The sequence below is a fragment of the Quercus lobata genome, chromosome 5 (assembly GCF_001633185.2).
Source record: "Quercus lobata isolate SW786 chromosome 5, ValleyOak3.0 Primary Assembly, whole genome shotgun sequence".
In the NCBI taxonomy this organism is placed as follows: domain Eukaryota; kingdom Viridiplantae; phylum Streptophyta; class Magnoliopsida; order Fagales; family Fagaceae; genus Quercus; species Quercus lobata.
The window spans coordinates 74,103,627-74,129,052 of record NC_044908.1 but is presented as its reverse complement, the minus strand read 5'-3'; the positions used below and the strand labels follow the sequence as shown (position 1 = coordinate 74,129,052).

Below are 25,426 nucleotides of genomic sequence, written 5' to 3'. Positions count from 1 at the left end.
CAAACCTAGTGGAAATTAACATCCTACCATACTGAATTGTTAAACAGAAACTAAGTTATGCCAGGTCCTCGGATCGCAAACTTAGTGGAAATTAACATCCTATCATTCATGCTGTATTGTTAAACAGAAACTATGTTATGCCAGGTCCTCGGATCGCAAACCTAGTGGAAATTAACATCCTACCATACTGAATTGTTAAACAAAAACTAAGTTATGCCAGGTCCTCAGATCGCAAACTTAGTGGAAATTAACATCCTATCATTCATGCTGTATTGTTAAACAGAAACTATGTTATGCCAGGTCCTCGGATCGCAAACCTAGTGGAAATTAACATCCTACCATACTGAATTGTTAAACAGAAACTAAGTTATACCAGGTCCTCAGATCGCAAACTTAGTGGAAATTAACATCCTATCATTCATGCTGTATTGTTAAACAGAAACTATGTTATGCCAGGTCCTTGGACCGCAAATTTAGTGAAAATTAACATCTTGTGATTTACATTAAAACGTGGAACAAAGGCTAAGTTATGCCAAATCCTCGGACCACAAACTCAGTAGAAATTGACCTTCTAAGTTGTGTATTGAATTATTGAATGATAAATAGAGTGGTGATGAGTTTTCTAAATCATAAACTTGGTGAAAGTAATGCCCTATGAACATTCATTAAGGAGTCAGAAAGAGAGAGCTTCGAATGCAAGATTGGCGTACAATGAAAAAGGTGGTTGAAATGAACCCATACAAAATTACGACGACAAAGTAAATAAGTGTGAAGGTAACATAGAGCCATCAGAATGATAAGAAAGTAAGCGAAAAAGTCCTCTATTAAGTGTCTATTTAAAGTTACAAAACAGTTTCTACTTTTTTACTTTTAATTGGTAATACCCCCAGTTGATAGAACTGTGGAGTCCAATTCTTGTTGAAAACCCTGTGAGGCCGTCTCTGCCTTCGAAGCAGTGGTGGATTTGTTTGGGGAAGCTCCTGAAGGGGAATTACGAGGCAAAACCTCCTCGTTAGGGTTAATAGCTGGGGAAGGAGTATCAGCCTGGTATGGTTGAGGAGCTGAGGAGCGTATCGCTTCGGGGTAATATACGTTCTCTGGCTTACGTAGTTCAGATGAGGCTTCAACCCCAGCACGGTTAAGAGCCTCGCTCCAGGTTCTCGCGCAGAAGATGCGGCACACCTCCGGAACCTCGGCTCTTAAAGCTTTCTCAGTTTTAGCTATCCCAATTTCGTAGCCCCTCTGCTCGGCTTCATTCATTGCCTGTTCGGACTTGATTTTCGCTTTCTCGGCTTGTTCTTTGAGCTTTTCAGCTTTCTCCCTTAGCCTCTGAGTTTCTTCTAGATGCTTCTTAAGAACAAGAACTTGCTCCTGAGTCTTCTTCAGCTCGGCATTCGCCTCGCGCAGAAGCTTGGCTTGTTCCTCGGCCTGCTTCTGGTAGCCTTCTGATGTCGATTCAGCACTCTTGCGAGCTTCTTCTTCGACCTGTAGTTTTTTCCTTGCGTCGATTAAATCCTGTTCAGATTTGGACATGGTCTGTACAGCCATTACCCTTCTTTTCCTTTCATCATCTAGCTGGTTGGAGCAAGCATTGAGCATCTCATCTAGCTTGAAAGTATTTTGGATGATCTGTAAAAAATGGGGAGGTGAGTTAGCGTTATAGTTAATGAAAAGTGTGCATTAGTAAGTAACAGTCACAGAATGAAACAGTGTAAAAGACAGCTTCTCACCATGCCCAAGTATCGTTTGTTGTCAAGGATGATTTGATTCTTCCTCACATTCTTTATCTCAGCCATATCTTTTGGGAGCAATAAGGCCTCCTCTATGGCCGAGGCTACATGACACCCAATGCCGCCATTAAAGTCCCTTATAGAGGCATCGTCTCGCAGGGGCTCCCCACCGAGCATAGGAACTGGCAGCCACGCTTGTGAATCAGGATTTGGGGAATCGGATTTCTCGTGGCCCCGCGTAGCGGGGTGCCTAGTTTTCTGCTGCTTTGCAGCTCGTTGGACATCCTCCTCTCGAGTGGGATGAGACTTGCTCGCATCTGCCACCTCCTTGCCCTTCTGTTCCCTGCGTTTTTCCTGCTCGGCAGCGCTGGGCGGCGCTGGTTGCGGAGATGATCGAGGAGGGTGGCGAGGAACTGGAGGAGGAGACCTGGCTGGAAGAGATGAAGCCTGGGATGGTATTGTTTTGGCAGGTGCAGACTTTCCCGGTTGACCTTCCATCAGCTCCATCAAGCTTTTCTGGGGTTTCCTTTGTATCCCTATCTCATCAAGATTTTCCTCGGGGCTTGTGGGCTGATCGAAAATCTCGAAATCGTCCGCGGATTCAGATACTGTTACAACGGTTTCCTTGTCTTTTCCCCTTTTCCTTCTCCTATTGGTTCCCTTTTTCTTGAGGGAAGGTGAGGGTGAAGAAGGTCCCGCCGAGACGCTGGCCACGAAAAGAGGCTCTGTGCGAGGTGTGTATTTGGGAAGTGGAATACCCTCTGGAACAATAAACCCTTCGTAGGCAACACTGATACGGCGAAGCCAAGGATCGCGTGCCCTAATCATGCACTTCGGCGCCTGAAAGCCAAAAGAAAGGGGGGTATAGTCAAGAATTAAATGTGCTGCCCGTAGCTGACCATCAGCCTCGTTCACGTATATTTCAGCTTTCAATAACCTGTCTAGGCTCGCTTTATTGACTAATCTGAGATTGGGCTTCGTGTAGCGTCTATCTGCAAAACCGTTGATTCTAAAGTTAAAGTTGTAAGACACGAAAATAATAAAGGTAAGTAAAATGTGTTCGCGAGCTAAGTAGCATAGGTCTGTAACTTCGCACCCACCTGGTGTTCCCTCTACTGTCGGGCAAGGTAGACCATCATGCCATTCCCCAGAAAAAATAAGGAAATCCTCTTTTAGGTTCTTATTTGAAGTAGGGAGGCACTGAATTAGCCTTACTTCAGGATATCTCGACTTGAGATAATAGTCCTGGTCAGCTAGACGGTGAAGGCTGTACACCCAATTCACGTCGTGATGGGATAGCTTTAGATCCATTCTCTGATTCAGAGTGTCTACACTTCCCAGGACCCTAAACATATTGGGAGCACATTGGGTGGGGGACAGCCTAAAGAAATTGAGGTAACCCCTAGTGATACTACCCATGGGGATGGTCATCCCGCCCTCAATAAAGGCGATCATGGGGATAACCACTTCCCCGGTTTGCCTGGCATCAACCCACTCCCCTTGGGCTGCATACCTCATCCCTACCGTTGGTGGGATCTTGTACTTAGAGCGGAAGTTTCTAATACTCTCCTCGGAGTCAATGAGACACCGAAAGGGATTCCTCTGTTTCCCCATTTTTCTAAAAAACTTAGTAGAAAAGACTTTTTGGCTTTAAACCAAAATGGTAAAAACTTCAAGAGGACTTACAGGTTCAAAGGAAGGACCTCGGACAACGTACGATTATTTGTAGTCGCCAGGAGAATAGCGAAGACTGGAAGAAGGCAGATTCAATGTATAAAGCTCTAGAACCACGTAGTCATCAAGGGTAAGGTGCAGGTTTAATTAGGGAGCGCCTTTATAGTCATGTGAGGGTTGTGAGCGGTGAAATTCCCGCTCACAAAACAAGAGAAGCCCCCTGCCGTTTGATTTAGATCTCACCGTTGAACGTGGGAGACAAAGGAGTTGTCAGAATTTAATGCTGCCAAAATCGGGGTGCTGAAGCGTCAGGGGCATGCCCCAAAATGCGCACAGGTGCAGGCTTATGACGTCAAAATCCACATTTTCTCCTGAGGAGTCGAAAAGTAGGATTTTGAGGGGCTATTGTGGGGACCGTTCGACTAATGGACCCATAGGGTTCAGAATTGGTTCAGGATTGTTGGGCCCGTGGCCCATCCAAGGCCGTATACCCGTCCGAGGACACCATGCTCCTCGGCAGTATGCGTCCGAGGACGATCAGGACGTGGTCTCACTGCGATCAAATCTCAGAATTAGGTCATCGCAAAGGATAGAGTAGCCGACTAAAAATGAAAGAGATAAGGCAAACAAATATCTGTAACTACAGCTGCCTCCGCATTAATGACCTCTCAACCAACTCTCTGGCCGCATTAATGTGGAGGTGATACCTGAACAGTAAGGAAGCAGCCTTACAGCTGCCCATAGGAAGTTCCAGGAGGTGCCAGATGGGACAGAAAGAAATCATCCGGACACAACCTATACGTGTGCGGTAAGGATGGAGCGCAAAGGGGAGTATATAAACTAAAAGAAGAACATGAAGAAAAGGATCGGGACAGAAAAAGAAAAGAGAAGAACAGACATAAACTAGAAAGAAGAAAGTAAGAGAAGAAAAAGAGAGTTGCACTAGTCACAAAAGAAAAACATTCATTATACCAACTGTAAACCTTGAACGTACTTGAGAGTAAATCTTTGGAGGAGAGACCACAGTTAACCTAGTTCTTTACACCCACGCTCTAAAAATCATATTGTCTGGGTCTTTTACGTGCGAACCCAATACTGTTTAGGTTCGTTACAAAATCGTGTCCTTACATTTATGATTTTAGGGCATTACAAAGAGAATTTTTGCTTGCCCAAATTTTACTTACAACAGTAAAATAAACATACCTTAGAACCCATAGTACACCCTAATCGTGAAATTAAAACTTAAGAGGGAAATGTACTTTCTCAGTTTCACGAGATGATCACGGCTCTAGTGAATTGGAGATGCCTTTGGCTAAAAATGATCTAAAAATGCAATGTTAGTGGTGTTATTTTTTAATTAATTGTTTCTTTAAATTTTTTTTTCCCCTTGTCATTGTTATGCCTTTGGCTGGCTAACCTTTGCTACAACCTCGTGCACCTCTTTTTTTTTTCAGTAGTACTAATAAATTCATTTTCATTCTTACCACCCATTTAGATAAATAAAATAAATAAATAAATAAAATGAAGATCCTCAAGGCTCAAAGTGACAAGGGGTTTGAATGAAAAAAGTTCCTTTCAATTCTTGGTTTAGTGCTGACTCCCGTACAGAAACATAGTACAGATGAGTCCAAAACGACATGTAGTCTAGCATTAAGTCACAAAGCTGTATGTAGTTTAGACCAATCTGTTAGTGACTGAGTTAGCTACAACCGAAGGCCACTTGTCCTTAGTCTCTGTAGATGCATGTCCACATTAAGCGGCATTTGATGAAGGACTTGCCAGAAACAGATGATGTTGTTGCACAATGGTGTAAAGATATATTTGTGGCCAAGGTGCGTACTAAACAAGTGTTTCAGAGATGTATTTATCTGGTATTATAGTTATGCGCAAACCTGAAGTATTTACAATACGAAGACAAAAGGAAATGAAATAGTAACTTTGAAACAGTTGCATACTTTATATCATTATATGCCTAGATGTACAAGTTGAGTACAACTAATCTATCTGGTTGTGCTTGCAATAAAAAGTTGTTCATGAGTTTCCTTAGCATGATTGTCATGCTTTTTGCTGTCTTCCAGGATGCATTATTGGATAATTAAACATGTAGCCGAGGATACCTTTAGTGACCAAGAATTGCAGGATACTGGTTGGCCAATAAAGTGTCTTTTGTTCCTTCCTAACTTCATTTTAATTTAAAATTTTCCATTCACAGATAACAACAGCAAGGAAGGATTTAATTGGAACCTCATGATGCTGTGTCACATGCATTATGTGATTGCTTCATGGCCTTCTAGAGGCCTCACCTAAGTGAATTTAATTGGAACCTCAGCCTCAAAAGAAAGTGTCATACGCCCCAAACTTTTCAACCAAAGTTTAGTTGGACGCAACTCTTCCAGCTGAGTATTATCAATCTTAGGAGTGAACCAGTCTGTATGATTTATCTCAATGCTTTTGCCTATGCCTATCCTCCATTTGGCAAGATTTAGAGGGGAATTTGTGTTGAGCATAGACTTTTCCAAAACTAGAAATCCTAAGGTTTTAGTTTCCCATCAAAGGGGGAACTATTAGGGAAGTATTTGGCCTTCACAGTTTTAGACAGAACAGAATTGGGTTGGCTGGATAGTCTCCAACCTGTTTGGCTAACATAACTTTTTTCAACCAGGATGCTTTCCTCACGCCTGTCATCATCTCTGTTAATACTTATGGAGTAACAATAAGATACCATATATATGACAATAATAAGTCATATCTGTGAATTAGCATTTACGCATTCAATTTTTTACATTAGTTTTCTTTGTTAAATGCAGCCAAGAATCATGTTATTATGTGATCATATTTTTAGCTTATAATACTTACTAATTAGCAAGTAAAATGCTACTGAATAACAAAGGAGCAAGACCAAACCATCTGGCCAGGAAAAAAAAAAATTAATAAAACAATAATAGCCGCATTTTTGCCAAATTCAAAAAAAAAATAAAAAATGAAGAAGGTTATAACCGCGTTTTTAAAATATGGCTATAATTGTCCCCTATAGCCGCCTTTTATAAACGTAGCTAGAGTGTGTGCTATAGCCGTGTTTCTAAAAACGCGGCTATTGGTCCTGGCCTATAGCCGCAACTGAGGGTTGGTTTGGATTGAGGAGGGGGAGTAGAATTAAGTTGGCTAAAAATAAGCTAATTTTGAGTCTACTTCCCCTCTCTTCCCCTCAATCCAAACAGATCATAAGGGTTTGACTCCTAGTTATTTTTCTCAAACGCTTGATACTAACTAGAACCCACTAGAACCCAAATAGACGAATGACACTATAATTGAGTGTGCAAACAAACATATGAAAGGTATCAAATATTAAAATTGAAATTACAAAATAGTCTTCTTCTTTCTTTTTTCTTTTCTTTGCTAAATAAAAGAAAAAGTCATCTCGATTTAATCATTGTCCCTGCACCACTTAAATTCACACATTGCGTTATGGTATAGACCACTTGAGTACTAATGAGACACCTAACACTACTCAAATCCACAACTTCTGGACTCGCATGGATAATTAGTCACAATAAATTTCTACAACTAGATCACCTCTCCTATTGGTAAATACTGTCTAAATGATACGATTGTACGATTGATCCTAGAGTAATAAGGCCCCTAACCTGCTTTTAGCCTTAGCATCAGATGAAACTGAAGCACTATATACATTACATCTCCTAACATCTAAGAGTGAATTTTAGAACTTTTGAAAAATTAAAAAAAGTGATATTAAAGGTATTACAAATTTTATTTTATTACACAAATACTGAAAAAAGTACTGGTTGCTAAGAAATTTAAAAATGTTAAAGCTACAGCAAAAAAAAGTTTAAAATTATTATCTATTTTACAATAAAAGACTTACAAAATAAAGTAATTTGTGTTATTTCAACTACATAATAAATAAGTCTAATTAAAAAATATATATATATGTAAAAAATGTTTGAATTAATTTTTTTGTGATCCATTATATACAAATTTGTAATGTTTTTGGAATGCAATTAAAATATAAATAAGTCCAATAAAAAACAAAAACAAAAAACAACTATGTTATAAATGTTAAAAATAATAATAATTTGGATTCTTTTTTTTTTTTTATGGAATAATTTGGATTCTTGATTGAATATGATTGGTTTTGTTTGGGGGGGTGGTTGGTGCTGTGGTTGGGGAAATAATTATTTAGGATAAGTTGTTTGGGAAATAATCAAGCAATGCTAGCATCGAATTTCGTTGTGGGCTATTCGTCATTGCCAGGAGTAGCTAAAACTAGCCGAACAAGCTAACCAATGAGCTGTACTACTCGCGCGTGATCTTGCTCTTGCCAATTGTCATTGCCCAAGATCGTTCATCCTCGGAAATCTCAAATAGCTACCATCGTGAAAGGCAGGCCGCATGATCTCCGTGATGGAATCAATATGAGCATAATTGGGCAAGTTTTGCTGCGGTTTTGATTTGATAACTATGAAGTATTAAGTCTGACTCTGACCATCCAAAATGGTATTGAGTAATGCTGCTAGAAGCGAAACTTACTACAAATTTTAATATACAAAATAAAAATGAGTACTATTAAATATAGAAAATAGAGTAGTTTTACTGTATTGAACTTACAAATTAATATGTTAATAATTACAAAAGAACAATTTAAAAACATATTGTTAACTCCACAACTCAAACCCTTTACCCCTAAACTCTCAAGCACTTTGTACACGAGAATGTGTCAATTCAGCTATAAAGTTTTTGGCAAATAAATATTTAAATTATTTCTTATAATTGATGACATATTAATTTGTAAAGTTTATATAATAAAATTGCAATGAGTAATGCTTGGAATATAAATTTTACTATATAAACCTTACCAATTGAAATGGAGAATAGAAATTTTAAAATTTTTAATGAAATTAAATATTTTAATATATATTTTTTGGAACAACTATCAAGAAAATTAATATACTATGTTATTAACCAACACTAGGGGCGAAGCTACATGTATGTGTGTGGAGTCGCCTCCCAAATTTTAAAAATATTTTAAGGGTCATGCTAACGAGTGTCCTTAGGATATTAGTTAACAATCCATTTTAGGAAAGTTTTGACACCACTTTTATGGGAAATAAAAAAACTGTCAAAATATTAATTGCTTTTTTTTCCTATAAAAACTTTCTTTAAATGAATTATTAACTGCTGCCCTAAGTGACTTGGCCCCCCAAATATATGAGCTAGTCTAATGTTGCTCTTAAAAAAATTGTCCAACTTGTCTAGTGTCATAGAGATTTTTTTTTCTTTCTCACATTCAGTTTTTATTATAACATGTGTTCTTGTGTTTGTTAAAATTTTAAATCATTCATGTCTTTGAATATTTTATTAGTTCAATTGAAAATTTTTTACTCACTTTAATTGATAATTTGGTAACTTATATTAAAAATGAAAACGTTAAAGATTCACTATAAATGATGCTAAGTTATGACCAAAAAAAAGGATGCTAAGTTATATCCCCCAAAAAAAAGGATGCTAAGTTATATATGTGTACAAATATCTATGTTTGTACGTATTTATAAAAATTTGTATAAACTAATAAATTAATATCATACGTTCCCTCCAAATAAAAAATTTTAACTACCCTCCTGACCAGCGCAATCAATCATGCTCAGTGGTATCATAACAAGTCTTCTATATTCATATACATACATACATACATAACATCGATAAAGGATTCTCTCTCTCTCTCTCTCTCTCTCTCTCTCTGTGTTTGTTTTTCCTTAATTCCCGAAGCTGTAATAATGCAAATTCAACTACAACCAACCCCACCTGTCCATAAATACCACCTAAGACTGCCATTGAATTCCCAATTTATTTAACATTTTTCCATTATCTTCCTTGTAATAACATTATGTCAATGAGTCATTAGAGCATTCTCATTAAGAATGCTAAATGCTATAAATGTTAAATTTTAACATCAAGTTTATAAAAAGCATCAAAAAGCAAGTTACAACAAACATGCTAAATTTAATAAAAAAAAATAATAAAAAAAAGGCAATTGAGCTCCAATCTAAAAAAAAAAAAAAAAAAAAAAATTATTAAATATTATTATTTTAATACTTGTGGTGAAAAAGGTTGGTTGTGTAGTTGTTTTTTATTATTTTAATGAGTAATTTATATTATTTTAAATGAAATGATAAAAAAAGAAATCTTTAATATTAAATATATTATAAAATGAGTTGTTAAGGTTGATAAAATAACTTTTTAAAATACTAAATCATAAAATTTTTAAAAACTTTGTCGGTAATGCTCTTAAAATCTTCACAGCTCACTAGCTGAATATAGCTCTATTAATACGTACAGCAGTGACCTGTACTTCACAGTAATTTCAGCATCAAACCCAAACACTACCATGTGCATCTGTACTTCAAAGAGTAAATTCATCTGATCAAAATATTCAATGCCATCACTTACCATTGACCAAACTCATTCACTACCCCAAATTTCTCCTTTTATAAATAACTATACCCCTTCCTTACAACCTTTAACTTGGTCAAGTAACTTCCTTTCTTCTTTTCTCTCCTGTTGACAAAAATGGATTTCAAAGACCTTCTTGTCCTCTTCTTTGCTCTTATCTTCCTCCGCTTGTGGTGGCGCTACTGGTCCATCACCGGCGGCGGCCCCAAAAACCTTCCTCCTGGGCCACCGGGTTGGCCTATAATCGGAAATCTAGGCCAAATCATCCTCCAACGCCGTCCATTCATCTTTATAGTACGTGATTTGCGGGCAAAATATGGCCCAATCTTCACCATGCAAATGGGACAACGCACACTCGTGATTGTCACCAGTTCTGAGCTCATCCATGAAGCCCTAGTTCAACGAGGCCCCGAGTTCGCGAGCCGCCCAGCTGACTCGCCTATCCGGCTCATATTCAGTGTCGGAAAATGTGCTATCAACTCGGCCGTATACGGTCCTCTGTGGCGAACACTAAGGCGTAACTTCGTGACCGAGTTGATAAACCCTAATAGAGTAAAACAGTGCAGTTGGATACGTAAATGGGCACTCGAAAACCACATCAAAAGGCTCCAAAAAGAGGCTTTTGAAAAGGGGTTTGTCGAGGTTATGAGTAACTGTAGGCTCACTATTTGTAGCGTCCTGATATGTCTTTGCTTCGGAGCAAAAATCTCTGAGGATGAGATTAAAAAGATTGAAAGTGTGTTGAAGGACGTGATGTTGATGACAACTCCAAAGCTTCCAGATTTCATGCCAGTGCTCACTCCTTTGTTTCGTAAGCAACTCAAAGAAGCTAAAGAGTTGAGAAAGAAACAGCTGGAGTGTTTGGTTCCATTGGTGAGAAGGAGAAAAGCTTTTGTAGAAAGCGGTGGAAAAAGTAGTGGTACCAATGTTGAAATGGCGAGTCCTATTGGTGCTGCTTATATAGACTCTCTTTTTGGGCTTGAAGTTCCTGGTAGAGGCAAGCTAGGTGAGGAAGAGCTTGTGACATTGTGTTCGGAAGTGATAAATGCTGGGACTGACACAAGTGCTACAACAGTGGAATGGGCTTTGCTTCACTTGGTGATGAACCAAGAGATTCAAGAAAAATTGTACAAGGAAATAGTTGAACATGTAGGGAAAGAAGGGTTGGTGACTGAGAATGATGTGGAGAAAATGAGTTATCTTGGTGCTGTGGTTAAAGAAACATTTAGGAGGCACCCACCAAGTCATTTTGTGCTATCTCATGCGGCTACAAAGGAGACTAAGCTAGGTGGGTACAATATACCTGAGGATGCAAGTGTGGAGTTTTACACTGCTTGGGTTACTGAGGATCCGGGTATGTGGGAGGATCCGAATGAGTTTAAACCCGAGAGGTTTTTGGTGGGTGATGGGGTTGATGTGGATGTGACTGGGAATAGAGGGGTCAAGATGGTGCCATTTGGAGCTGGGAGGAGGATTTGTCCAGCAATGACTTTGGGTACTTTGCATGTGAATCTCTTGCTGGCTAGGATGGTTCATGCCTTCAAGTGGGTTCCGGTTCCCGGTGCTCCGCCCGACCCGACTGCGACTTTTGCTTTTACTGTTGTGATGCAGAACCCTCTCAAAGCTGTTATCTTGCCTAGGGTGAAAGGTTAAATCTTTTTTTTAAAAAAAAAAAAAAAAAAACATTATTATTTTAATACTTGTGGTGAAAAAGGTTGGTTGTGTAGTTGTTTTTTATTATTTTAATGAGTAATTTATATTATTTTAAATGAAATGATAAAAAAAGAAATCTTTAATATTAAATATATTATAAAATGAGTTGTTAAGGTTGATAAAATAACTTTTTAAAATACTAAATCATAAAATTTTTAAAAACTTTGTCGGTAATGCTCTTAAAATCTTCACAGCTCACTAGCTGAATATAGCTCTATTAATACGTACAGCAGTGACCTGTACTTCACAGTAATTTCAGCATCAAACCCAAACACTACCATGTGCATCTGTACTTCAAAGAGTAAATTCATCTGATCAAAATATTCAATGCCATCACTTACCATTGACCAAACTCATTCACTACCCCAAATTTCTCCTTTTATAAATAACTATACCCCTTCCTTACAACCTTTAACTTGGTCAAGTAACTTCCTTTCTTCTTTTCTCTCCTGTTGACAAAAATGGATTTCAAAGACCTTCTTGTCCTCTTCTTTGCTCTTATCTTCCTCCGCTTGTGGTGGCGCTACTGGTCCATCACCGGCGGCGGCCCCAAAAACCTTCCTCCTGGGCCACCGGGTTGGCCTATAATCGGAAATCTAGGCCAAATCATCCTCCAACGCCGTCCATTCATCTTTATAGTACGTGATTTGCGGGCAAAATATGGCCCAATCTTCACCATGCAAATGGGACAACGCACACTCGTGATTGTCACCAGTTCTGAGCTCATCCATGAAGCCCTAGTTCAACGAGGCCCCGAGTTCGCGAGCCGCCCAGCTGACTCGCCTATCCGGCTCATATTCAGTGTCGGAAAATGTGCTATCAACTCGGCCGTATACGGTCCTCTGTGGCGAACACTAAGGCGTAACTTCGTGACCGAGTTGATAAACCCTAATAGAGTAAAACAGTGCAGTTGGATACGTAAATGGGCACTCGAAAACCACATCAAAAGGCTCCAAAAAGAGGCTTTTGAAAAGGGGTTTGTCGAGGTTATGAGTAACTGTAGGCTCACTATTTGTAGCGTCCTGATATGTCTTTGCTTCGGAGCAAAAATCTCTGAGGATGAGATTAAAAAGATTGAAAGTGTGTTGAAGGACGTGATGTTGATGACAACTCCAAAGCTTCCAGATTTCATGCCAGTGCTCACTCCTTTGTTTCGTAAGCAACTCAAAGAAGCTAAAGAGTTGAGAAAGAAACAGCTGGAGTGTTTGGTTCCATTGGTGAGAAGGAGAAAAGCTTTTGTAGAAAGCGGTGGAAAAAGTAGTGGTACCAATGTTGAAATGGCGAGTCCTATTGGTGCTGCTTATATAGACTCTCTTTTTGGGCTTGAAGTTCCTGGTAGAGGCAAGCTAGGTGAGGAAGAGCTTGTGACATTGTGTTCGGAAGTGATAAATGCTGGGACTGACACAAGTGCTACAACAGTGGAATGGGCTTTGCTTCACTTGGTGATGAACCAAGAGATTCAAGAAAAATTGTACAAGGAAATAGTTGAACATGTAGGGAAAGAAGGGTTGGTGACTGAGAATGATGTGGAGAAAATGAGTTATCTTGGTGCTGTGGTTAAAGAAACATTTAGGAGGCACCCACCAAGTCATTTTGTGCTATCTCATGCGGCTACAAAGGAGACTAAGCTAGGTGGGTACAATATACCTGAGGATGCAAGTGTGGAGTTTTACACTGCTTGGGTTACTGAGGATCCGGGTATGTGGGAGGATCCGAATGAGTTTAAACCCGAGAGGTTTTTGGTGGGTGATGGGGTTGATGTGGATGTGACTGGGAATAGAGGGGTCAAGATGGTGCCATTTGGAGCTGGGAGGAGGATTTGTCCAGCAATGACTTTGGGTACTTTGCATGTGAATCTCTTGCTGGCTAGGATGGTTCATGCCTTCAAGTGGGTTCCGGTTCCCGGTGCTCCGCCCGACCCGACTGCGACTTTTGCTTTTACTGTTGTGATGCAGAACCCTCTCAAAGCTGTTATCTTGCCTAGGGTGAAAGGTTAAATCTTTTTTTTAATGCTTGCCATCATTCTTGATAAATTAATTCTTGTTAATTTGGGGAGGGTTTGGTTAATGGTATTAATTAGTGCATTAAAATAAGCTTTGTAGAACTATTTGCTATACTAGTGGAGGTTGTGTTTGGGTGCTTAGTAAAGAGAGAAGAAAGTCCATACACAAAAAAAAAAAAAACAAAAGGAACTAGACTAGTGGGCTTATTTGTATGAAACTATGAGGCACAAGATCATATGCCTTGTAGGAAGGTTTGCACTTTGTACCTAATTCACTACTATTAAGTCTATATTTCACTACTATTAAGTCTATATTATACAGTGTTTCTCCAAAAAGAGAAAAGTGTAGGATACATGGTGTGCGATTGGTTAAGAATGAAAATTTAAATTTATTTCACTATTCAATTTATTTTTTGTATTAGTTATGGGTTTTGCTGTACTTTTTGATATTATTTATGGTCCTGCTGTACTATTTCAACTAATTTTTATATTTATTTACAGTACTTTCAGCAATAATTTTTTAGTTTCAATAAAATAAACAGTATCTAAATACACCCATAGTAAAATTTTATTATTAGCTTATATATTTTTGAAAATCTAAAATGCATGATATATTTTTTGTGAGGAAGTACTATATGCATATACCTTTTTTTTTTTTCTTAAATGTCCACGCCAACCACAGGTTGAATTGCCAATTGATTATCCCCACCAACAAATGTTTTTTTTTTTTTTTTTGGCTAAATAGTACTTTAGCTAGTGTTTACTAAAATCAATTCCACTTTGACAACAGTATAATAATGATGCAAAAGAATAACATTCAAATTAAAGAGACTCATTTACAGTACTTAGTTATTACGGTTGTGGAAGGGACAAATCTCTAACCCCAAGAAGGAATTGTCCTCTTTGGAAATGGCGTTGAACCTTAATCCTCAAGGTTTTGCTCAATCTCACATTAGGGAGAGACGCCTCCCACTCATGTGTAGTAGTGATTTCCAAAGAGGACAATTCCTTCTTGGGGTCAGAGATTCGTCTCTCCCACAACGGTATAATGAAATTGAAAATTTTCTTCAATCAAATTTGAGTTGAATATCTTTCTCAAAAAAAAAATTGAGTTGAATATAGAAATTTAAACCAAGTTATATATTGATATTAAAGAAATTAATTATGTCAAGACCATTGTCTTCTCAAAAAAGAAAAAGTTAAACTATTTATAAGGATAAATTCAAATATAAGTACCCTAATGAAGTGATCACCAATCCTTTTATTGATCAACCAACTCTTTTCTCTATGAATTTTTTTTTTTTTTTAATAATTTGATAGTTGGAGAATGAAGAATTTGAATTTTTTATGTTTTCATTAGAAATATCATAATTGAGTTACAAAACTCCTAATAGGAATAAGAAGCTAGGAAGTCATTTTTTAACTTCCCGGTGACTTTAAAAAAATTAGTTTAACCTTTAATATAATTTCTCATATCTTTTTTTTTTTTTTTTTGGCTGGGTAATTTGTTGTTAAGGGGGATCGAACCCCCGAACTTATCAAGGCTACAAGGCCCGGATACCACTTAGGCACAAGGCCCGGTGGTATAATTTCTCGTATCTAATTTTCCAAGTAACAAAAAAGTATATCAATTTAATTGTAAAGTTTCCCTCAAAAAAAAAAAATTTAATTGTAAAGGTATAAATTTTAAAATTAGTGAAGTATCGACGTGTGTTGGCAATGTTATTCATATTATCACATGTACAACACATATTTTGAAACGCAAATCGAAAAGCGAGTTAAAGCACAAGGTACACGTTGTTACAAGTGGAAAATTTTGTGGTTGAATGACCATTTGTTTAGACTTTGTGTATGTAGACAACAATCATGAAAGTTATTCAAAATGTGAAACGGAAAATCGAAAAGAGATCTAACGCACACGGTATTATTTTTTTGGTGAGAAACTTGTAATTTTATTAAGAAGAAGTTAAATTTAATACATCATGAGTAACATTTGATTCAATTAGCAATGGATTTTCTTTTATCCATGTTACATAACTATCAATATTATCTATTTCTCTAGCATGTTTTACAAAGCACACGGTACATTTATTTTGTCACTTTCTAGCTATATATTCAAGAACCTTGAATAAATTGTGGTATATCCTTTCGTTTTACTTCTTTTTTTTTTTTTTTTTTTGTTGGCTGGATAATTGTTTATTTCGGGGACAGAACCCCACGCTAACGGTAACATAGAGCACCGGGTACCACCAGGCTACAAGGCCCGGAGGTCCTTTTGTTTTACTTTGTGTCGCCAACCTTCATGATATTACATGTGCAATAGACAAATTAAAGAGGACTACATCAACAAAAGCACATTGTATGATGTGTGCAATGCGTTCATCAAGCTACATAGCTTAATCACAATGTCTGAAATTATAAATTAAAATACATTATAAAAATATTTGTAGATAAATAATACTCATTTTTAAGTTTTTTAAAAAATTATGAAGATTTAATCAGACTAATATATTAAACTCCTTGATATTTCAGTAACAAAACTTTACCAATAGTAACTTATCATCAAAATTTTAATGAACTTATATAAGTCACATATAGCAAAAGCACATTGTATTAAATGTGACACTTACATTAAGCTACATTGTATGACAACAACATGTAAGACCCAACTTTTAGTATGTAACATTAATTATATGCAGTGGCGACTCCAGGAATTTTGTCCAGAGTATTCCTATTTCACTTTGAAAAAATTTCGAGTCATTTCAGTGTTTCGGGACATTTCAGTAAATACCGGCTGAAATTCAAGATTTGGCTGGCATGAAGTTTGTGCTTTAAAAAAAAAATGTTCTTAAAACCAAAACAAATTTGCATTTTGTACCCCAAAAAACCTCAAAAGGAAAAAAAAATGAAAAGAAAATAAATGAACAAAGGTAGCTGTACAATAAACTATAAATTCATTTGAAATATTAATAAAATTATTAATTATTTTTGTTTAGTTGTTTTATTAATTTGTTTGTCTTTTATAAACTATAATTTGTTATATTGTTATTTCATTAATTATAAAATTATTAATTGTTATTTAGCCTAACATAATTTAATTTGTTTGTCTTTTATAATGTATTGATTAATTAAATTATTAATTATTAGGATCATGAGCCAACTGCCAATCAGAAAATTTCACAATCACAAATCACAATAACATTACACTAAAAGACAATATCTAACCAACTCACCAATACCAACACCAACACATTACACACACCAACCAACAAATAAGAATCATAAGATAAAGCCAAATTCAAAAAGTCAAAAAATAGGCAAAATATTAATAAAGTTAAAAGCTTCACTGTTTCAGCTAATCACAGTTCAGATAAAGTTAATCTTCACAGTTTAGATAAAGACTTAAAGTTACTCTTAAAGAATAAAGAGAGAGAGAGAGAGAGAGAGAGAGAGAGAGAGAGAGTCAGAGAGAAATACCTTGAGAGAGCATCGGAGCAGCCAAGCAGGGAGGCTAGAAGAGTGAAGGCTGAGGCAATGACCGTCGAGCGATCTACGAGTGATTTGCGACGATGTACGACGCGATGTGCGAGTGATCTCCGATGAGCAACGATGTGCTCTGGACTGCGGCTGGACCTATCTCCGATAAGGGGCAACGATGTGCTCTAGAGTCTGTACTGCGACGGTGTGATTGGACCGATCTAACTTCTAAGGGGAGGCGTTGCGCACTTGCTCTATTGCTCTGTTTTTAGGTTTTCTTTAGCTTTAGTGATTTCTGATGTACTGGTTTACTGATTTGAGGTTTCTGATTTAGTGATTTGCTTTGTATTGGGGTTTTGGTTTTTTTTTTTTTTTTTTTTTTTTTTAAATCCGTGGGTGTGCTTCTCTGTAATCTGTTGGGCTCTGTTGGGCTTTTCGTGGGCTTGATATTGGGCTGGCCGTCCGTTGTTTTGCTCTGTTACAATTTTTTTTTTTTTAATTTAGTTTCCTTTTTTTTTTTGGGCTTTTTTTTTTTTGAGGGTGTTCCTATTTTTTTTTTTTTTTTGAGGGTGTTCCTATTTTTTTTTAAGGGTAAACAAATTAAAAAAATTAATTATTATATATAAAAAAAAAATTCAAGTCAGCGTGTTCCTGGGAATACCTTGACCATAACGTGGCGTCGCCACTAATTATTTGGGTTTATCATCATATGTAAAGTTTTTAAAAATCCAAGAATAAAATTGGATTTAATGAGAAAATAAATAATAATAACAATAAATTACTTCAAGTTATACAACGAAATTTCCTCAAAAAAAAAAATTAAACAATGAAAATGGTAAAAAAAAAAAAACTAATATCTCATAAATAATCTAAAGACATAATGAAACTTCAATTAATTAATTTTAATCCAAATAATATTTTAGAATCCTTGAAAATGTAATTTTAATTAAAGTATTTTTCTTAAACTTCTTCAATTTCATTGAAAACAATCTATGTTAATACTTGTGATGTAGTTACATACGTCACATGGCAAAAACATGTTAGACAATGTACAATACTTACTCTTTATTTTATTTTTATTTTTTCATTTACATTAAGCGAGGCAAGTGGGATTCAAATCCAAGTTTTCCTCCATGTGAGAATAAGCGGAATTATCTAAGTTCTTGTTGAGAAAAAGTAATATCACTGATCAACTACAATACTCTTGACATGTTAGACAATGTACAATACTTACTCTTTTTTTGAGACCAGCTTTTGAGTCTTGTACAATACTTACGTTAGAACATAATGTATTCAATGTAAATGCATGCGTGGTCGATGAACAGGCTTACAAGCATATCAACTGCACAGGGACGTAGCTAGCTTTGGACTAGGGGGGAATGCACACCCCCCCCCCCCCCAAATTTTTTTTAAAAGTGATAATAATAATAATAATAATATTATTATTATTATTATTATTATTATTATTATTATTATGTGTGTACTAATTTTAGCAATTTTGTTCTATAAAATTACATTTTTTTTCCCTTAAATAATATCATTGATTCTTTTAAGAGTAATGATATACTCACAAACTTTTTTATAACATTTTTACGAACTGTTTTGATAGCAAATTCTTATTGGTTCGCACATAGACCCACCATTCACATCATTTTTTTACTTACTAGTAACCACTTATTACATTAATAATTTATAATAAGATTTTACTAACGTGTGCCCTGAGGGCACACAATAATTTTCATTTTTGGAAAAAAAAATTTCGGAAATTGAAAAAGTATTGACAACTTTTTCAATTTTCGAGAAATTTTTTCCAAAAATAGATGGCTTAATGTATGCCCTAAGAACCGGACCCTTTATAATAATAAAAAGTTTGTAGTGCTAGTATCTTCCTTATTTTAGTGATTATAAAAAAAATTATAGATCTAAAATCTAAAACAAAATATACAAGCCCCAAAAAAATAGTTCAACAACAAAAATTACCAATAGTAAAACTTAAAAAAAAATTAAACTCAATTAACCAATTTTATCTAAAATAAACAACCCTGTCATTTAAAAAATTCTAAACAAAAATAATTTTGTTTTTATCGACACAAAAAAGAAAAAAAAAAATCAATCTCAGCAACTAAGTACTAGCAAAATCAAATGTTGAAATCAATACATACAGTCAACAGTAAAACCACCCAATACTGAAACCTCTAGCTCTGTCCCTGCAGCTACAATTAATGCGCAGAAGAACCATTGCGAATTGGCTTTGTCATCATTACGACCTTACCAAACCCGGAGAATTATATGGCATAATCACTTATTATATAACTCCATTGTCACACCACTACAAGTCTACAACGTTGTATATACACTATAGCATTGTGTCCGTTTGTCGTAGATATGGTCGGATATGAGGCTTATAACTATCTTCCTTTTTTGAAGTTAATGACTCTTACAACTCTAAGACGTTCATTTATTACTTTCTTTCTATTTATTAAAAAAAAAAAAAAAAAAACTATTTTTTTATCTATAATTTGATAGTTGGGACTTTTTTCTTTTCTTTTCTTTTTTTCTTTTTTGGTTGAGACTTGGGAGTAAGAGATTAAAACCCTAAAATCTAAGTTGGAAAAAACTCTTAACTACTTTTTTTCCTTCTAATCTTATAAAAAAAAAAACAAAGGGTCATATTTATGAATGGTCTTAGGACAATTGTTAATAAAATATTTTTAAAAAGTTTTGATATCATTTCCATTGAAAATATAAAAAGCTGTTAAAATAATTAATTTTTTTATTTTTCCATAAAACGTTTTTAAAAATACTTATTAAACCAATATTCCTAGAACATCCATTAACTTTAAAAACAAAATAAGGGAACAATATTCTTTGAGTAGTTGGAAATGTATCAATTCACTATATATGGCAGTAACCAGTTTCCACAAAACTAATTAATAACAAGTGGACATTTATTATTTCATCTCCAGCTTATATTGCAAAATTGTTGAATAACCTAATTTATAGGGTATAAGAAACTGCAGAAGTGAAAACACAAATGAACATTTCCACGTTCTAGTAAATATCTTAGTCAAAAGGCTGAGACTTACTCCTTGCATCAAAGTGTTGTTGATGGCTTGATGCCCTAGATTGTATGATTGTTATGTTTAATACATCTAATTCTAGGAAAACACAAAATCAAAAACCAGAACTAAGAGGGCCGGTAATATTTTACAGCTGAGAAATTGAACCTAAAAAATGAATAGCCTAATCTATTTACATTTTTTTTTTTCCCTTTTTTCTAAGGGGAAAGAACTTTCTTTAGTTATTATTTATTACAGTAAAAAATTTCAATTTACCCATACCACCCTAAGCTTTTATGCCTTGAATTACCACAACTTGACAACTTTGAACCGAGAGACATGTGTGAATGCTAGCTTGACTAACTATATGTAGCGTAGGATATATTTTATCTTTGACGATCTGATATAGCAGGGCCATGGGTGAATTAATGGTGTTGTCAGAAAACTAATTCTTTAGAGAGTAGAGAAGAACCACTAAAACAAATAACTATGTTTGAATACTTGAGGTCAATGACACATTGGGTCGGTGAATTGATTTATTTGGCGAGTAAATGGCTTAATGTTATAGGGTATACAGTAGGTTACGCAATCAATGACTTAGCATATAGGAAGCGAAAAACAACACGGTAGAGTGGTAGACCCGTGGCATAACTACATAAGTGACGATCGAGTACACTGTCCTTCATCGATCACAACCCAAGAGTGTTTTCTGTTCTGAAAATCTTAAAAAGGGATGCATTAAGACATTTGTTAACGGACAAAATTTAGATATAATAGTTTAGGTGTTATTTTTTAAATTTTTTTTTAAGATTCAGCTATTTAGCTACTTAATTATAAAATATATTTTCATTTCATGAAAAAGAATCCACACTACAAAATTTTAAAAGAAAAATTTAAAGAACATCATTTAAATATTGTACCTAAATCTTGCTCTTTGTGAGCCAATATGTGAAGTTGTGCACCCTTTTAGAGGATTGACAAAAGCGAGTGACCCCTATGGGCTCCACAAAATATGTGGAGATTATAGTCCATATATCTCCATTGGCCCCACAACAGTCTCCAGTGTGAACCCCGCTCCACATGACGGTATAATTAATACCATGTATATCATTAGGACTTTGATAAAATTATTATTATAGGCTCAACACATTCGTTAAAGTGTCATTGCTCGAATTGCTCGACTTCAATTAAGTATCATGTGAAGTGATACAAGAATTTCTACCACCAAATCACACCTCACGGTGGTAAAATTGGCACATTGTGTGAACCAAATTGCTTGATAGTTGATACAAGTACAACGCAAAGTTTAGCTCCTTTGTAGGTCTGCTTTGGAATGTTAAGGAGCAAACAAGCTACTACTTAGCTAAAGTTCCATGCTCGATTTCTATGAATAGCATTAGGACATTTATTGTGTTTTTTAAGGTTGAAATTGTATAAAAGAAAAATAAGGATTAAAAAAAGGAAAATAAAGATGCAAGAGTTTTAAAGAGGAAAAATACAAAAGAAAAATTGTTACTCTACAAAAGTGTTAAAAATTCAAATGGTTGATGTAATAATTTATTGTTTTTTTTTTTATTATTATAAAAATGAGTATATTGTAATGAAATTTGAAAATATATAATATAATATTCACAACTTGATATTGTTTTCATGTTAAACTTTAAGGTTTTAGATGATGGTTACTATAATATAACATGTGATTTTAAATTGTTTTAAGTACAACAATGCTTACTCATATAAAAAAATCTCAACTATAATGAATATGCTATATTTGTATAGGGTTTTTAACATTAAAATATTCACATAACTGGCATTTTATTGTTCTGATTGGTCTTAAGTAATTATGTACTCTCTGTTTGTTTCAATAGAAAACTTTGTGTAAAGATAATTTTCCATGTGTTCCAGTATTTGGTAGTATAAGAAAAAATAAGTCAAAGTAAAACTATTTCTGGTCAAAAGAAAAAGTATAACTTATTGTGGGGGCTAGGGCCCAAAATAATGTATTGGGCCTTGGGTCTTATCCGAGGACATTAACAAGTTCGAGGAGAGGAACACAACTTGAATGATCTACATTACAAGCTTCATCAGTGGGAGACAAAGGAAAGAAGGTCCGAGGAGGAACTCCTCCTCGGACACAGTTCCTCCTCGGACACAGCAAACGCAGACCAAGTGTATACTCAAACAGTTGAAGTACGCCCCCTGAACACGTGAGAATGAAGAAAACTCAAAATATCTAAGAAAAAGCTGCCACCACCACATTAAATGCACTGCACCTACCTTTCTGGCTGCATTAATGTGGAGAAGACCCCCTGAACAGTACTGCCTTAGCTGCCGCAACTCACAGAAGACTGAAAGGGGTGTCTGATGGAATGGGTACTCAAGTAAGGATCCAGGTGATCAACAAGTGTAAGGTCCAGATGATTAGGAAGAGCCTATATAATGTGGAAAAACCCCCATGAAGAAAAGACAGAAAAAAGGGTGAGAGAGAATACTGTAGCATGCTAAATAACCCTAATGTGATGATCTGTATTTATACGTTAAATTCTAGTTTCCTCGGACGGAAGGTCCTTTGATCATAATAGTTTTTATTCGTGTCTGATTGCTTCTTAACTCCATACAGGTCGTTGCTCAACTCATCTAAACCTAGTTCTTTGACTCATAATCTACAAAATTCATTGTATTGGACTTTTTGGACCAAGATTCCATACAGTTTGGGCTTGGGCTCCAAATTTTGTCCCTACAATTGGCGCCGTCTGTGGGAAAGAACTCGTGTGTTAGTGAGTGCGACGGTTAAACATGGTAGGGTCAAGTCCATACCAAGAAAACCCACGCCAAACCGATCCCCAGCGGACAAAACCCATAGGGCTTCAATGGCAGAGTAATCTTCCTGACCCTGAGCAAAATCGAGGCAATGAAAGGAATCGAGAGGGGAGTGTGCATACTACCCAGACGAGCCAAAGCCATTCCCAAGTAGGCAATCGCATATCCCAAAGACAAAACAACCATCAGACCATGCAGCGAGAAATAGATGACTTGAAAAAGAGACTGTGCCATGCACAGCAAAGGCGGTCCCCTTCCAGCTCCGACATATACTCTAATGAGGAGGAGGACGTCAGTCACAGGCGGAGATTAAGAACTCCCCCAAGCGAAACCTTCTCTTATGAAGAAAAGCGGCGTCATGGACAGAGACACAAGAGCCCATCTGGTAAGGGCCTAGGTAATGATGCCATGAATAAAGCTCTGGATCAGATCTCTAAATCACCCTTCACACACAAGATAGAAGGGGCTAGACTACCTCGGCGTTTCCACCAACCTACGTTCGCCATTTATAATGGTCGAACAGACCCTGTGGAGCATGTGAGCCAGTTTAACCAAAGAATGGCCATCCATTCTCGAAACGAGACTTTGATGTGCAAAGTTTTCCCGTCCAGTCTAGGACTTGTGGCGATGAGGTGGTTCAACAGCTTGAAAACAGACTCCATAGATTCCTACAAGCAGCTCACCCAAGCCTTTGGCTCTCGTTTCATTACGAACAGCAAGGTTCCTCGACCTCTAAGTTCATTGTTGTCATTGTCTATGCGCGAAAGGGAAACTTTAAAAGCATACACGGACAGATATTGGGAAATGTACAACGAGATGGACGGTAACTACGACGACGTCGCCATCAATACGTTTAAAAGTGGTCTCCCCACTGAGCATTGTTTGAGGAAATCCCTAACTAGTAAGCCTGTTACCAGCGTTCGTTAACTTATGGACCGGATTGATAAATACAAAAGGGTGGAAGAGGACCAACTACAAAGGAAAGGAAAGGAGAAGATCATCCCTCACAAGAGGAATGATTTCAAGTCGGAACAATACAACAATAACCATCCGAGGAGAGATTTTGCGGGGCAATCTGGACCAACCAACACGCAAACGGTTAACGTCGTATTCAGAGAACTGGTACAACAAGTTTTGGAGAAAGTCAAGAATGAGCCATTCTTCAAGTGGCCGAATAAGATGGCCAGAGACTCCTCAAAGCGCAACCAGAGTTTGTATTGTCAGTACCACCAAGACCACGGACATACCATCGAAGACTGTAGGAACCTATGGAACCACCTGGATCAGTTGGTCTAAAAAGGAAAATTGCGGCACCTTTTACATCCTTCCAGTGGTCATCTGGGTCAGGCAAACCAAGAAGCCCAGAGAGACATATCTTTAAGACCTCCCATAGGCACGATAAATGTCATCCTTGTTGCTTTGGGAAGAACCGGCTCTTTTCCCTCCAGGGTAATGTCTGTGGCTCAGCTCTCCACCGAGGACAACGATCGGGAATCCAAAAGGTCACCTGTGCTGGGATTCTCGAACGAGGATATGATTGGAACCATCCAACCCTATGACGATGCTCTGGTAGTTACACTTAAGATTGGAGGGTTTGACGTGAAGAGTGTACTGGTAGATCAGGGCAGTGCTGTGAAAGTAATGTACCCTAATCTGTACAAGGGGCTGAACCTAAAGCCTGAAGACCTAATGACGTATGATTCCCCTTTGGTGAGTTTCGAAGGGAAGACTATTACACCAAGGGGATAGATCAGACTACCCATACAGACCGGTTCAGACGTGGTGGAGGTGGATTTCATTGTGGTCAACGCCTATTCGCCGTACACAGTCATAGTGGCCAAACCTTAGCTCCACGTCCTAGGAGCCGTTTCTTCTACACTTCACCAGAAGGTAAAATACCCGACAGAGGGCCGAGTAGAGGAGATTATAGGAAATCAAGCCATGGCTAGACAATGCATGGTGGCTACCATCTCACGCCAATCCAATGTAGAGTCCTTGGCCTCTATAAGAAAGGACTTATAGCAATCAACCACCTCGGCAATACCCGTTGATGAGCCAGCCGAGGAGGTGAAATGCGAAAGTCTAGAAAGGGTTATTGTTGACGACGATCCAGAGAAATTCTTTCAAGTTGGTTTAGAACTATCCCTCCGAGAGAAAGAAGAATTAATTGGGTTTCTAAGAGAAAATGTTGACGTGTTTGCATGGGACGCCTACGATGCCCCAGGGGTTGATCCGAGTTTTATTTGCCACTACCTAAATGTTAATCCATCCTCCATTCCCAAAAAGCAACCACCCCGATGCCCATCAAAAGAGCATGCCAACGCTGTTAGGGACAAAGTAACAAAGCTAAAAAAGGCAGGGGCTATCAAAGAAGTCTTCTACCCCGAATGGTTGGCGAATACATTGGTGGTAAAAAAGAAGAGTGGGAAGTGGCGAGTTTGCGTAGATTTCACAGACTTAAACAGGGCATGCCCAAAAGACCC

General features: G+C 36.9%; 3 protein-coding genes across 3 annotated transcripts; all 3 read left to right on the top strand.

The window, feature by feature from the left end:
• The first annotated feature begins 9,947 nt into the window (after positions 1 to 9,947).
• LOC115992297 (cytochrome P450 77A1-like) lies at positions 9,948 to 13,768 on the top strand. Its single transcript, XM_031116452.1, has 2 exons — positions 9,948 to 11,520; positions 13,578 to 13,768. The coding sequence occupies exons 1-2, from the start codon at positions 9,990 to 9,992 to the stop codon at positions 13,580 to 13,582; spliced, it is 1,536 nt and encodes a 511-aa protein (XP_030972312.1). The 5' UTR covers positions 9,948 to 9,989; the 3' UTR covers positions 13,583 to 13,768.
• Positions 12,014 to 13,768, top strand: LOC115992296 (cytochrome P450 77A1-like). Its single transcript, XM_031116451.1, has one exon. The coding sequence runs from the start codon at positions 12,047 to 12,049 to the stop codon at positions 13,580 to 13,582; it is 1,536 nt and encodes a 511-aa protein (XP_030972311.1). The 5' UTR covers positions 12,014 to 12,046; the 3' UTR covers positions 13,583 to 13,768.
• A 10,105-nt stretch (positions 13,769 to 23,873) lies between these two features.
• On the top strand, positions 23,874 to 24,692 carry LOC115991110. The gene is made up of 2 exons (XM_031114855.1): positions 23,874 to 24,157; positions 24,275 to 24,692. The coding sequence occupies exons 1-2, from the start codon at positions 23,874 to 23,876 to the stop codon at positions 24,690 to 24,692; spliced, it is 702 nt and encodes a 233-aa protein (XP_030970715.1).
• Positions 24,693 to 25,426: the final 734 nt, after the last annotated feature.